This window comes from Trichophyton benhamiae, assembly GCF_000151125.1.
Source record: "Trichophyton benhamiae CBS 112371 chromosome Unknown Abenha-G-c-31b08.f1, whole genome shotgun sequence".
Lineage (NCBI taxonomy): Eukaryota > Fungi > Ascomycota > Eurotiomycetes > Onygenales > Arthrodermataceae > Trichophyton > Trichophyton benhamiae.
The window spans coordinates 507,176-522,018 of NW_003315089.1; the positions used below are offsets into that span (position 1 = coordinate 507,176).

General features: G+C 48.3%; 4 protein-coding genes across 4 annotated transcripts; 3 read left to right on the forward strand and 1 right to left on the reverse strand.

Moving 5' to 3' along the window:
- Nucleotides 1-4,052: 4,052 nt before the first annotated feature.
- On the forward strand, nt 4,053-6,384 carry ARB_02241 (uncharacterized protein; the record flags this gene model as incomplete). Its single annotated transcript, XM_003011641.1, has 6 exons — nt 4,053-4,213; nt 4,274-4,730; nt 4,804-4,833; nt 4,934-5,340; nt 5,414-5,970; nt 6,041-6,384. 6 exons carry the CDS (start codon nt 4,053-4,055, stop codon nt 6,382-6,384), a joined length of 1,956 nt encoding a protein of 651 aa, XP_003011687.1.
- Nucleotides 6,385-6,984: 600 nt separating this feature from the next.
- ARB_02242 (aldo-keto reductase (YakC), putative) lies at nt 6,985-7,935 on the forward strand (the record flags this gene model as incomplete). The annotated part of the gene is made up of 1 exon (XM_003011642.1): nt 6,985-7,935. The coding sequence occupies one exon, from the start codon at nt 6,985-6,987 to the stop codon at nt 7,933-7,935; it is 951 nt and encodes a 316-aa protein (XP_003011688.1).
- A 1,210-nt stretch (nt 7,936-9,145) lies between these two features.
- Nucleotides 9,146-10,511, forward strand: ARB_02243 (uncharacterized protein; the record flags this gene model as incomplete). The annotated part of the gene is made up of 2 exons (XM_003011643.1): nt 9,146-9,824; nt 9,895-10,511. The coding sequence occupies 2 exons, from the start codon at nt 9,146-9,148 to the stop codon at nt 10,509-10,511; spliced, it is 1,296 nt and encodes a 431-aa protein (XP_003011689.1).
- Nucleotides 10,512-11,137: 626 nt separating this feature from the next.
- ARB_02244 (uncharacterized protein) lies at nt 11,138-12,718 on the reverse strand (the record flags this gene model as incomplete). Its single annotated transcript, XM_003011644.1, has 1 exon — nt 11,138-12,718. One exon carries the CDS (start codon nt 12,716-12,718, stop codon nt 11,138-11,140), a length of 1,581 nt encoding a protein of 526 aa, XP_003011690.1.
- Between the last annotated feature and the right edge of the window lie 2,125 nt (nt 12,719-14,843).

The window sequence follows — 14,843 nt, forward strand, 5'->3', positions numbered from 1 at the left end:
GAGTGCTTCAACAAGCTAGTAGTTGCTTTCCAACTAACTAGTTATATAATAAAAATTTGCAGCTCGGGAATTCCTCCGCGAATACTCCTTATCGCGAAACAGTTACCCTTTGCTCTTCACTGGCTTGAATATTAACTCATACTTGATTTCTAGGCTGACTTTTCTTAAAATCTTTCCATAACGGCTGGTCATTCCAGTCTTTGAGCAATGCGTCATGAGGCTCCCTCCGTTAAGGTCTATTTACTCCGTATCGTTATCTCAGGTCGGAGGATAGCAGCGCTATCCACTCCTACTGGATGAAGCCGCCCACAAATACGGAGTAGCAAGAGTATCTCTATTAATATAACTAGGAAGCAAGTTATCGAAGGGGGATCAAAAGGTTTTGACTTCAGAGGCCGTGCATTATGGTTAACTCCTGAGTTTGTTCGTCCGCCCGTCACTCCGTATCTACCAGTCAACAGCTGATCCCAACAAAAAGACTTTGAAAAAATCGCTTAGGCTAGTGATCACTCTTGATGCGCTTTGGGCCGGGCCTAAGCTCCATGGACAGGGATAGACGTTTTCTTGCAGATATCGACTTGCGCTATTCGACTTGGCGTGCATCGGAGGAAGAAGGCAGAAGACAGGCATCCATGGAGCTGCCGTCCTGTCAAGGGAGGTGAACCAGTGTCCCTGGACCTGCGCGGGCACAAGACGATGATGATACGGAGTAGATGGCGAGGAGCAGTTGGCCTGAGGATGCTGAAGATAATGCACTCTCGCAAGCCAGCCATGCAGCTAAGAGAAGCAGTTACCCTTCAAACTTGGCCAGGATCCAGGGTAGGAGGGCATTTAATGCGTGTCGTATCCAAGGCAACGTACAAGCCTCTCTTCCCGAGGTTCCAGATGGGAACACACTATGTTCAGCGGCCGTTATTGGCCATTGCCAACGAGGCTGAAATCCTCTGTTGGCACCAGCAAACAACAGTTGGGCCGTCGCAGCGCAGCCATTGAACGTAACTCTGTCAATATTATGCTGTTAAGTCTAAACTGAGGGTTGCCCCGAATTATGGGAGACTTACGGCAACTTCCGCTTAATCTGTGCCAGAGACCTTCGGCACTTAGATGCTGGCATTCTGAGCTCTTCGCCCAACCCATGCTTGCCCCTCCTTTCGTACATATTCCCGAACGAGGAGTATCTCCCTGACAACTCACCCCACCTGGGGAATAGAGTCTACTGGTCTGCTCGATTGGGTGATATCTCCACTCCAGCATTGTCCAGAAATTGGGACGTGTGCATGCCCTGTCATAGTACCAAAGTATGGAGTAAGCCTGGGTGTTGATGGCACATTGCTCGTCTCTCCAGCAAAACCAGGGTAGAAGATGACGACTGTGTTATGGATATCACTTACGGAGTACTCCATACTGCTCATTGAAGTCCAAATCACTCCACCCGAAGGACGCGCTATGCTGGCTACTGACGCAAAGCCATCAAGGAGGATAGGTGCTTTTAGTGCACCGAGATAACCTCGCAATTGATGGAATAGTAAGCTGTATATCGGCAGCAGAGAAACTCTCTAACTACAATCGTGAAAAGCCCTGCATACTCTGTTCGCCTTGCGCATAAGCTCTTCCCATGGGCTTTATCATCCATGGCTACATCCGAAGTGGGAAACCCATACAGCGAGCGATGATCAGGTGCCCGGCGTAAAGTCCTCAAGATGCAGACTACCCTGGGCGCCCTCCCCTGCGACCAGAGAACATCATCATGCATGGAATAATATCGACCCCGAGTAAAGAACCGCTTAGTTAGTTGTCCCTTGTCCGCATTCACCCCAGCCATGTATCTGAAGACATAAGACTAACAATACGATGTCGCTGCTGGATGTTGCATCACCTGTCAGACCCCCATTATTTTCCTTACTGGACGGAGGACGCTGGACTCCGTACGCCGTACAGGGAACAACAAGTTATCATTTTCAGGAGAGTTGGGACTTGCCCTTGCCAGGTTCATTTGCTTCGCGAGACACCACAAGTTAGTTAATCGCCCACTTGGTAATAACCCGCTGAAACTGGAGTTGATCATCACTTCCTCGCCATAGCCGCATCCGGATGTCATCGCACGATAATAACAATGCCTGACCAACAAAGAAGGTAGAGAGAGGAGAGGCGAGAAACAGAAGAAAAGAGAAGAGAAAACTATTCATTGGGTGACAAGGATAAAACTTCCATGCACAACGATCTTGGCTGTCCAACCATCGTGAAATATATGGCGCGCTAAAGCGACGGCGCCAGGGGCTCCCCTGCAAGCCTCGATGTCAGACACCCAAGAGGACAACAACCTAACTCGGGGATGGACGTGCCATGGGAACAAACAAGCGGCATGGTCAAAAATGGAAAAGTGAGCGCGCCGGCTATCATTTTCCACGCCCGGGATGGGGTGGCATCGGCCAGCGAGGAATCATGCAAGGAGTCAACAGAGGATCTATTCGTACGGAGTCCCCGTCCTCTCAATACGGCAGTTGTTCCCTCCCTGGCCAGATGGAGAGAACATGTTGGATTTTGGAGAAGGCCCAAGGATGCAGAGGCCCGCAAAAGACGTCCCCATTTTGCGGAGCTGCCCACCATTATAGTCATCATATCCTTTTATGAAGGGGACGGTGAAGGGATTTGCTTCCAACAGTTCTCATGGACCGATACTCCGTAGACACTAGCTGCACAGCTAAAGGGGTTAACAAGTGAGTTCATCTCTGGCGTTCCAGCCTGAGCATACGGAGTATGTACTCCGTACAAGCGGAATGATACTCGTTAGTTACGGACTACTCATGGTCTTAACGCATCCTGCGGGCTCTGAGTGCATGCCTATAGATGAACTTACCTATGGATACGGCCTCTCGCTAGCTTTCTTCTTGACCAACGACCAACGCCCCGGCCCCTGTGGCTTCTCCCTTGCCAGCACTTGCGGCTTTTTTGGGTTTTTGGCCTTTTTTTTTTTTTTTTTTTTTTTTTTTTTTTTCAATTTCCCATTTCTTTCTTCTGATTCCTGTATTCTCAACCTTTCAGCTGGTATGGCCGTGGGAGCGCTACTCCAGCCTCAGTCCCGCTTAACGGCCACTGCCACCGATCCATCACTCTCTTTATCATCACTCCTGACAAGTTGATGGTTCTCTTGTTTGACTCTATTTTTTGGCCCTTCTTCACGATTCTGCGACCTGGGAGGGTAATTAGAGTCGTGTTTTTCACTGTAAAATATTGAAATCAGCCCTATTCCGGCACAAACCTACTACCATGCGCAGTAACTTCTTCAACGAATAAGTTACGGAGTAGATATATTCCCAACTCGACCCAGTCAGGCGTCGCCCTACTCGATACGCTCCAGTCACCGGGGATTTCCTCTACCCTCCAGGGGAACAAGGGGCAGTCGATTCAACTTCAAGCCCTCGTCTGCAGCGGCATCATCGTTTAACAAGCGCAGACATCACCACTTCAAGCGCAGACTAGCTTAGAAACTAGCCATGAGAGTGGCCTTCTGCCAGACAGATAAAGTGTTTTGACCTGCATAGCGCACCGCAGCCTAAGCGCTTGACTCTCGAGTGAAGGGCCAGGCGCAAGTTCACATCCTCGACTGGGCTTCAATCCATTTGGTCGCCTATTTCGTCCTTGGTGGCCAGCAAGATGAAGTCGTTCAGCGCCATTGCGGGCTTAGGACTAGCCTTTGTCTCCGTGGTTAACGGTCAGGGAGATAAAGTCCAGACTAACGTCGACTTTTGTAACTGGTATAGGTTCAGAGGTATGTACTGACTGACGGTAATCTACTTGGGTCTACTGGAGTGCTGACGCCTGTTATCTAAAGCTGGAGTTATTCGCGACACTGTTTACCTTGATGGAGGCTCTTTATTATGGCAACGGTGAGTTTCCCATTATGATACTTTCTGATCGTTATTATTCCTGACAATATGTAGCAATTTTCAAGATGGCAGGCCGATCCTGGAGAAGGCTGGTAGGGACTTTTAATAAATGAAAAACACGTCACAGACTAGCTAATCCAGGACGTAGGCCCCGATTTGGACAATATGTTTACGCTTTCATTCAACTCCTCCTTTGATATGAAAACCAATTTCACAGACCTGCTTGGAAGGATACCAAGGCTCGCTGGCGGAGATGCATCGCTTCTTGCGCCTACCTATATTGATGGAACAATGTTCTACAGTGACTATACCCTTCTTACTTATGGGTACTTACTCCTTCTGCCTATAACGCCCCGTTCCATGTTCTAACCAGGAGGCTTTTATAGTGGTATTACTCGGAGGCCACTCCAAACCCCCACAAACTCGTCCCTCTATGGATATGATGCCTATCAATACGGCCCTTTTAAACCACCTTTCAAACCAGGCTCCATCCTACCTCAAATCCGTGAAGATGTCACCCGCTACATTACCCATGGAGCAGGCGTATCCGTTCCAAGCGAAAACAAGGGATACTACTTCAGTGGACGTCAACGAGAAAATGGGGACGTCATAGACGTAGTAACTCAGCCGAATATAACAGCTAATACTCTTGTATCTGTTGACCTGTCCAGATTTGACGAACCAAAATTTGCCCGTGACAATCTTACGGGGGTTACTGGACGATCAAGTGCAGAGTTGGTCTGGCTGCCCGTCTCAGACGGCGTCATGGTCGTAATAGGTGGAGTTACAAACCCGGAATCCATATATCCTTCACCCATATCTTCCCAAGAGAAAGAGGAAAACGTAAGTCTTTGACTGCCTTGTTGCATATTGTTCCCCAATTAGCGTTCACTCTATCATTAACACATTCTGCCAGACTAAGAAGGATTCCGCGTTTATGGAGATGGTTAGCTTGTATGATATTGGGACTGGAGAATGGTAACTTATGCAGAACCTTTTCTAGTAACAGCTTGAATAGTCACTGACTTCTAAAAAGGTATTCACAGAAGACTACAGGCGATATACCGCCAGCATCGAATTCATTCTGCTCAGTTGTCGGCGAGGCGGCAGATCGGAGCTCATTCAATATATACATCTACGGCGGGTACAATGGCACCGAACGCACCGTCAGGCCGTACGATGATGTGCATGTTCTGTCCATTCCTTCGTTTACCTGGACAAAAGTATATACTGGAGAAAGCAACATGGGTCGCCGCGCACACAAGTGTGTCAAACCATACCCGGATCAAATGTTCGTGATTGGCGGTCAATATACATCACAAACATCATGTCTAGTAGGACCTTTAGTCCGGGTATTTAATTTGAACGAGCTGAAATTTAAGGATAAGTACGACCCGAGGGAGTGGAACGAGTACGTAGTTCCAGATGTGATCACCAAGAAGATAGGCGGAACGTAAGGAATCCCTCCATTCTTGTTAAATTTTTACTGGCAACCTTTACTAATATTTCCTACTACTTGAAAATAGTGGAAAAGGGGGAGCCACCAAAACTCAGCCGGACAGCTGGGATAACGATAAACTGGCAGATATTTTTGGCAAGAAATATACCAAAACTATCCAAAAGTGGTATCCATATGAGCCTGCTAAGGCAACCACATCCGCTCCCGGTACTACCGCTCCCCCCGGAGAGGATAAGGGAGCAGGCGGTGGTCTTCCTAGGTGGGTTGGGGCAGTTCTAGGTGTTGTCCTAGGCCTGATATTCATCACTGCTTTGGCAGTGGTGTGGCTGATTTTCCGTCGACGCAAAGAAAGACGATACGCTCCTAGCCTTGGAGGAACAAGTGAAGTCGCTAGGAGACGCATCCTTGGTTGGATGTATGGAATGGGACAGCCATCGCACAAGCCAGACATGACTACTACCTCCACTGAAATTGGCATTAACGACAAGCATGCCTCGACGGGTATATACTCGGATTCAGGGATTGACTCGGTCGTGTCACCCAATAACCATCCTCCCTCCACTATTGTTTATTCTGATCTCAACGCCCCGGAGGCTGGCAGCTCTCCGATACATGAGATGCATGGTAAGTAACTACATCAAATATGTATGATATTAATAGCTATCAAACACTTTATAACTAACATTTTGTGTAGCTGGCACTGTGATGAGCCCGTCAGAGTTACCTACCCCCTTCAACGACACTCCCGTGACTGCTCGACACCCGAGTGAGACGCCATCATTCATCAGCCCAATATCTCCTGCAACCTCACCGTCTCCTGAGAACCAGCGAGAACTGCACCATCCAGCCAGACCAACGCATGGTCGCCACGGGTCATCCTTTTCCAGCATAGGTGTACCGGTAACCCTTGACAACGTTGTAGTCTCTGAAAATACCGAGTCACGGCCGAGGGAGCGTCGTGTATCCGGTTTCACAGAAGAGTTTTCTGACACCCATTCGCCTAACTATGAAGATGTGGAAACTGGGCACAAGATATAGTATCATGATCTTTTTGGTTACTATTCTTCTACCTTGAACTTCTCCATATAATTTTTCTTTTACGCAAAAATAACTGTTATCCCTCGCTTGGTGCCTCCATTATACCTCAGGGAACCTTTGGGTCAGATTCTGCTTTTCTTCTCCTACTTCATCTATTGTTTTTCATAAATTCTTCAGCATATACCTAGGCACTGACGACGCAATGAATAATCGAGATCGTATTTCTTCAACTATTCTCTCTATTTGAAATCCGTGGTTTTATGTTTGTTTATTTTGAGGCTCCCAGTGGCAAGTAGTGCCTTCTCTGTAACGAGACAAAATGACGTAGAGTACCAAAGTGGAAGATATGGAAAACCAAAAGGCATGTGCTGCGCAACGTGAGGGGACGGACAGGTGTAACATCGTCTACCTCCGCAACTGTTGACCACAGGATTCCCCATTGCTGACCATATTGGAAAATCACCATCTACTTGTTGTTGGCAGACTATTTTAATTTCTAAAATGAGTACGATACTCGGCAAGCCGGTGGGCAAGATTGGATACGGCTTAATGGGTGAGTAAATAGTTTGCTTCAGGTCAGGTTAGCAGATTAGGTGGCTGATGGATAGGGGAACAGGCTTCACATGGACGCCCAATCCAACGAAGTACGAGGATGCATTCAAGGTGATGAAGACAGCTCTCGAGCAAGGAGCCAACTTCTGGAATGGCGGCGAGCACTATGGCCCTCCGGACGCGAACTCACTGCAGCTACTCAGGGCATACTTTAGCATGTATCCTGAGGATGCAGACAAGGTCGTGCTAAGCATAAAGGGCGGGATGGGTAAAGACCACGCCTTCGACGGGACAGAGAAAGGAGTACGGCCGAGCGTAGAGAACTGTGTGCGCCTCTTGGGAGGAACAAAGAAAATCGACATCTTCGAGTGCTCGCGCGTGGACAGGAATACACCCATCGAAGAGACGATGGCGGCCTTGCTCAAGATGCGCGACGAGGGCTTGATCGGGGGTATCGGTCTGTCTGAGGTTCGGGCCGAGACGATTCGACGGGCAGCCAGAGTAGCTCCAATTGCTGCGGTGGAAATAGAGCTAAGCCTCTGGAGCACTGGCCCCACAAACAATGGCATCCTCGAAACATGCAAAGAGTTCAATATCCCCGTCATCGCCTATTCACCCCTGGGCCGCGGGTTTTTGACTGGCAAGATCCAGTCTCCTGATGACCTGCCGGATGGGGACAGACGAAAGACCTTCCCAAGGTTTCAACCAGGCAAAATAGAGAATAACATAAAACTCGTAAAGGCCCTCGAGGGCATTGCCGACCGGAAGGGTGCGACCTTGCCACAGATTGCCATATCCTGGGTTCTTGCTCTAGAGAAGAGGTTCCATGTTACCATAGTCCCTATCCCGGGCTCAACGAAGCGCGAGAGAGTGCTTGAAAACTCCAGGGCGTTGTCTCTAGCTGAAGAGGATTTGGAAGACATAAACCGTATACTCTCTCAACATCCCGTTGAGGGCGACAGGTATGAGGAGCAGGTCATGCTCCTGAGCGATGGCTAGGCCGTAAAAAGGCGTTCACTTTTTCTTGATATCATTGCTAAATAGAGTTATGGGGTGTATTGTCTGGTTAGGATTGTTTGGCCCAGTCTTCAGAGCCACTGGCTAGTGGCGATGGAGCAGATATTTGCTATCGATTCCCTTGCAAGGAAGGCTCATAGGTTCTAGCCTGGATCATTGAGTAATTCGCTGAGAGGCTTTGACGGCGGATTAGACAGACCAACCGGCCAACATTCGTTCTCAGCTTGTAAGGGAGAATTTCACATAACTACCTAATTGATTAGTTATACTGCTCTTACTTCCAGCCTGCTCTCCCTTCTAGGCTGAAGGCATTTTTCCTCTAGCCATCTCCTCTCTAGTAGCTCCGGCTCTCTTACCTAATCCTCTCTTATAGTCTCCCTTAATAAGGATGCTTCCCTTTTACTCTTTACTATCCTGTACTAGAGGTAAGAGGGACCTTCAGTCAGAGAGGCCTCGGGGGTTCGATAGCCAAGGAAGAGCTTACGTGGGCGGAGGGCAGGCCACAGAGGCGAAAAGTAAAGCTCTGGACCAAAGGGAAGAAAAGAGGGTATCATTAAGGGGGAAAAGAAGCCTGCTGTACAGATAACTGACTAACTAGTCAGTTATCCTGAGTGTGTATAGTTAATAATAGCAGCACTTTTACCGTTAAAGTAACAGCTGGCAGTCAATAATTGCCATCATAGTAGTTATGGAATCACCCGAATCATGAATCATGATTTCTATGTATGTTGAAAATCCCCCTTAAAATATAATAAAATAAAAACATAGAATAAACTTTTATATCACAATAACACGTGATGTCATTCACGTGATAATCACCTGTTCTGGCCGAAAAAGGAAGGAGTCGAAAAATAAAAAAACATCCGACTTTTCGACATCAACTTCGACTTTCGACGTCCAATTCTTCGAATCTTTGGTTTCTCGAATAAAAAGGCGACGTCCTGTCGTGCCTCGCTCGATTCTCTCCTTCAGCCTTCCGAGCAGCCCCTAACCGCGCACAACTTTCGTTCTTCCCGATCCTGTCCGATTTTATCTGCCTGGCCTACCTCTACTCTTCTATCCCATGGGCCCGGCATCCTCTGTCGTCTGATATAGCTTTGATCCTGAGTGACAGGCAAGCTCAAGGAAACATCCTCCCGATAGCGTCCAGCCCTCCTTTTCCGCCATTGTTATACCGTCTGGCCTGCCCGTCATGCTCAACGCTTCCGCAACTGAGCTTCCGCCGCTCCCGTCCTACACCCTTACTCCCCGCCAACCACTCATCGCCCCTATTCCAGATAATGCCACCATTCTCATTCTCCCAGTAGTTGCCTACTGGGCCCTGTCCATGATTTTTCACTGGATAGACGTGAATGATTACTTCCCGCAATACCGCCTTCACACTCCAGCAGAGATTCTGAAGAGGAACCATGTCACCCGCTGGGAGGTGGTGCGCGACGTCATCCTACAGCAGATCATCCAGACCCTCTTTGGCATCTTGCTCATATTCTTCGATCAGCCAGAGTTCAATGGCAGAGAAGAGTATGATATTGCCGTCTGGGCCACCCGTATCCGCCTCGCCCAGCGCGCGGTGCCCCGGCTTATGATGCTGCTAGGAGTTGACCCTGTGAGCCTGGCGGCCAAGCTCTCGGGCTATCCTATTCTTGCTGCTGTCGTGTCAGGAGGCCATTACCCGTTTCTGACCCAGGTGGTCACTTCATCAACAGGAGAGACTGCCACAGCACCTGCCTTCGCCGCCTGGGAGTGGGCCGTTGGCTATTCTATATACTACTACCTTATCCCGGCGCTCCAGTTTGTATATGCCATCACCTTTGTCGACACATGGCAGTACTTCCTTCACCGCGCTATGCATATGAACAAGTGGCTATACAGTAAGTTTTTTTTTTTTTGCATTTTCATATCTCTGCGTCGACTGCTATGTTCTTTACTGACATGAAACAGCTACATTCCACTCAAGGCATCATAGGTTATATGTACCATACGCCTTTGGTGCTTTGTATAACCATCCATTTGAGGGCTTCCTTCTCGACACAGCCGGCACCGGCCTTGCATTCCTCACCTGTGGCATGACCACTCGACAGGGAATGTGGTTTTTCACCTGCTCAACGCTCAAGACTGTCGATGACCACTGCGGTTACGCCTTCCCCTGGGACCCCCTTCAGCATGTCACTGGAAACAACGCCGCTTATCATGACATCCACCACCAGAGCTGGGGCATCAAATCAAACTTCAGCCAACCATTCTTCACTTTCTGGGATCGCCTGCTGGACACCCGCTGGAAGGGTGATGTCACGCTGAGATATGAACGGTCTCGGATGGCAGCACAGAAAAAGGTTGACGTTGACTTGGCCAGTTGCTCTCAGACTGACGGCACACAGGAACAGAAACAAATACCACAGTCGGAAACTCACATAGTGGCTTCTAGAGACGACGATGATGCATCCACCCGTTCTTTGCTGAAGCGGAGCGTCCGCAAAACCACTAATTCGTTTTCTCCTCAGTCAGATTCTCTGAAGGGTCTAACCCATCGTCTAAGTGGCAGCATCCAGCATAAATAATCATTCGCTATACCTTTTGCTTTCACCTCTTAACATATCCCTTTATAATAACGTTTCGCTGATGTCAATTTTTACCCCCTCCTTCCTCTCCACCAGCCACTGACTGCATTTCATACTCTTTCTAATTCTGAGCCTGTCAATTCCTTCTTCTTCCTGATACCTATTCATACCCCAGAAGCATAATCCGCCGCCTTTATTCCCTTGATTGGGTATCCTCCGTTTTATTCCACTTATTGCTGTTTATTCCGCTTTTTCCTTTGTATGAATGATACGGTGATGAATTGTGAGTGGAGGCCTATACTTTGTCTCCTCCTTTTTCCCTTGCTTACTACCTCTTTCAGCTCTACCCCTAATTCACCTATATTCCTGTTTCCTCTTGCTCATACATGCCCACCTACAAGCTTAATATGTGTACATTCTACCTTTGGAGCCGCCCCTAACTTTGAACACATTCTCCAACCTTGTATTAACAGCTGCGTTGATCGCTCCAGAGAAACTCGCCGTTATAGCTCCTCTGAATAGTTGAGAATCACAACTTCTCTTCCCTTCCTCCCTTGATATATCTCCTATTTTTTTTTTTTTTTCACTTCTCTTCCCGTCCTTACTGTTCTTAATATTCTGGAACATCATTCTCCTCCGATTCTTCTCTTCTCTTTTCGAATTCTCAACGGGGGGATCGGCTCAATAGGGGGGTATAGATCCTCTCCTCCGTCGAACGTACTCCAACGGGTCGTTGCCTCGGACACCGGTCTCTTCTCCTCTAGCCGTGGGTTCGGGATGCCAGGGCCTTCGACTAGCGTTGCTCGGCTGTAGTTGGACGGGGAATAACAGGAGAGTCGATGCATTTCTCCAAGCAGGGATCGATACTCTGCTGCTTGCTCCTTACTCGTCTTGATAGTCTGTGAGCGAGTCAACCTGCTGCTTCTATGGTCGTTATTTTGACAGACTGGCTTGTGGACATTCTGGTCCATTTTGGAATAGCTGCCGCCATTGGAGTACACACTCTGGGTTCGTCTCGACGGGTATTTATATCTAGTTCCAGCCCGTGAACTAGATATGCTCGGTGACCGCAATGGTTGAATTTGTGTGTTACGTCTTGTCTCGGAACACGCTGCCATAGCTATTCTCAGCGATTCGCTTCTCTTCATTTGACTAGCGCTAGTTGGACGATGACACTCGGCCCTGTCGATTCTATGTCTTTGCTCCGACCCTGGCTCTGGCTGTAACCTTGTCTTTGGATCAGGAATCGTTCTATCCTGCTGCCGTTCTGGTTGTGCTGTGACCGGCTCTGGGTTCACATCAATCAGGGTCCGGTTAAGATAGCAGTCAATAATTTCATTTGCAGTATCGACCTCGGCTTCAGACGACGGGAGGGCACTGTTGTCTGGGCTCCGAAGTGTCTCCATCGACCGTGGTCGCCTGTTTGCCTGACGTGTGTTCACCGATGTCCATCTGGTTGGCCGGTGGGTGACGTTGCTCTCTGCTCTCCTCAGCCCGCAGCCCTGGCCGGTAGCAGCGTTCTGCCCCTGAGATTTCGTACCCCTGATATCCCGCCTGGCAGCCTTCAATTCTAGTGCGTCTTCCGCGCTGAAAACAAACATTTCTAGGCTAGATGGACCGTGGCAGCTCATCAGTTCTTCCACCCACCTCACAAGTTGCGGTGGGTTCCTGTTTTTTCGCCTCCCTATCCGACTGAGAAGAAGCGTGCGCATATCTGTCAATGCAGCCCGGTCTCTCGCAAACCGGCTGACCATGCATGCCTCGCACCCGTCGCTCTGATAATACCATGTGAAAGATGGCCTGATGAGATATTTCCTCTCCACTGTTTCTCGCGTCATCCAGAGTCCGTTCACAGTACGGAGGTTGTGTATCATGCGCCTCTGCTCAATCGACAACCGAGTCTGCCTTGATACCAGCCCATTCAGGCCTTCACCCACTTCTGCCCGTATGAGCCCACAGAGTGCATGAATTATCTCTCTATTCAGCGTCTTATGGATAAAACATGCAGCCTTCGCAGGCTCTCGTATGAGATTTAGCTTGTCCACCATCAACGAGAGGATTCGCGATCGGCGGAGGTACGAAGGTAGCTCAGTGGTCAGTTTGGCAGCAGCCTCTCGTTCCTGAAACTTCTTGACATCAAGGAACAAGATGCGCGCCAACTTCTTGACATCTTCCCTACTCAGGTCCTCAACCTTCGGCTGTGTCATGGCTCCTATGGCGGTTCGGTATTGAATTATCGCTTTCTGGTGACAAACACAAAGACTAAAGTTAAGGATTCAAATCGATAATCAAGAGTCGATGGTCTAAAAAAAGAGGGGGGGGGGAGGGGGGCTGACTCTTTCTTCGATTAGCCTCCTTTATATCACCGATCTTTTTGACGATTTACAGTGCGCATGTACCAGAAGACATCAAAAAAGAAGGGAAAACGCAGGCGCAACAAGGTCAACAAAAGATCCATGTTGGTGAAGCATGCAGAATGTTCGCTTCTCTTCTTCTTTCCTGGACTTTCCTATCAATACCATTCTCCTTCATTCATACATGTGTTTGCTACGTTGGTCGAATTTGGTACATTCTTCCACCTTCCTTTGGCACATATAGACTATATATATACAGCATTCTGTATTCTGGCATCACCCAGCTTGTTTGCTATATGGCGCACTCACCATTTAGGGCGCCACCCCCTGAAAGAAGAGGTTTAGAAAGTTTCCCAGACATTTTTCGACCACTCCTCTAACTCGGTGTTATTAAATATAATATCGCCCTGGTTTCTAAATGGGGCTCGCAGAAAGAGGTCGGTAAAGGGAATAGTCCATGGACCGCCAGCTATATAGCTATCCTGCCTCTGTTTCTTAATGGTAATGATATTGGAGGACTGCCGCCCTTGTAACTCCAGAGCGGCCATATCGTCGAACCGTAATCTTAGTTCGAGATACTTTAATAAAATAAGGACCACCTTTATATCACCAGCAGATCTTTGAATCCACTGTCTTGCGACCCTATCAAGGTCGCTATGGCTTTGAGATTTCCCCGTTTCTATCCCAGGTGTTGGCCTCTTAGGTGTCCTCCCTGTAGGGAGATTGCGCGGTCGAACGACATAACTAATCAGCCTCCTTATGCTCGATAGTTACAGAGCCAACGGGGGTAAGATAAGCAGGGGGCCACATGCCCATTGATGCGATTTTGAGGATTATATCCTGCTATTTTCTGCGGTCTGCCTCTCTTTCGTCCTCTCCTCTCTCTTCCGTTTATTTTCTGCATGGCGCGCCTTCGCTGCGCCGGCGGGACCTTCCAGTGCCTCTAGATCTTCTCCTCTGATCCCCTGGCTAATTATGGTGTCTTGTTTTCCTATATTTTTTGCCTTCAATATGGCAGAGCCGAGGACACCACCTTGGTCTATACTCCAAATCCAATTAGATATACCCGAAGAAAAGATAACAAAGGATATATTGCAAACATACGCCTGCTCTCTGTGGCTGTTGTCTCTCGAATAGTAAAGGGGTCACCCGGCTTTCTAAAAACTGCCGGCGGTTCTTCGTCTGGCCGTCTGTGGCCTCCACATCAACCGTCAAGCTAGACATGTGTCTAGCCTCTCTTCGGCGAGCGTCTTTCTCTGGGGGTGAGTTGCGATTTCTGAGGGTTATCAGTAGTTAGGCCAGCGACCCCATATTTTCTAACGTATTCCTTAATATTTTCGGCCGTCTCTGGCGCTTTCTCTGGGTCGATATCTGCCTTTACGTGGTCTGTCGTTCTATCGACTTGTATGCGTGTGCAATATTTCTTGTAATATTGGTTGTTTTTGCTGTTGATGTGGTGTATCTTTTTTAGGTGGGATACTCTGGGATGTTCTGCATGAAATGATATTCTTGATATCGCCATAGTCAGTCACTTTTCGCTACTTCACCAACTACTCCGACTATTCACTCTATTCCCCAAGTTGAATACGCTGCGCACCTCGCCTTTCTGCTGGCTGGTCCTCACTAGTTATGTTACGAGCGATAATATCATGTCTGAGCAGCTCCGAGTAGTTAACTAGTTATTTTGTTAGTGGTGGTCCCTTTTTTTTTTTTTTCTCATGGGGTACTCCGTATTTATCTAACTAATGGTTATATTGTAGCAAGAATACTCCCATACCCTCACTAGTATGGTGTCCCGAGTAGTTAGAAGTTACAGCTTGACCTAGTTGATAGAGGTTCTTCTCGATCTCCCGACACCGACACTCCCACAGGCCACCGCAAAGACGCATTACCTGCCGAATAATAAGATACCAAGCTATTCACCATGTAGTTATTCCCTCAGGCCGAGACAAGGATCTGGATGTCAACGAGAATTAAC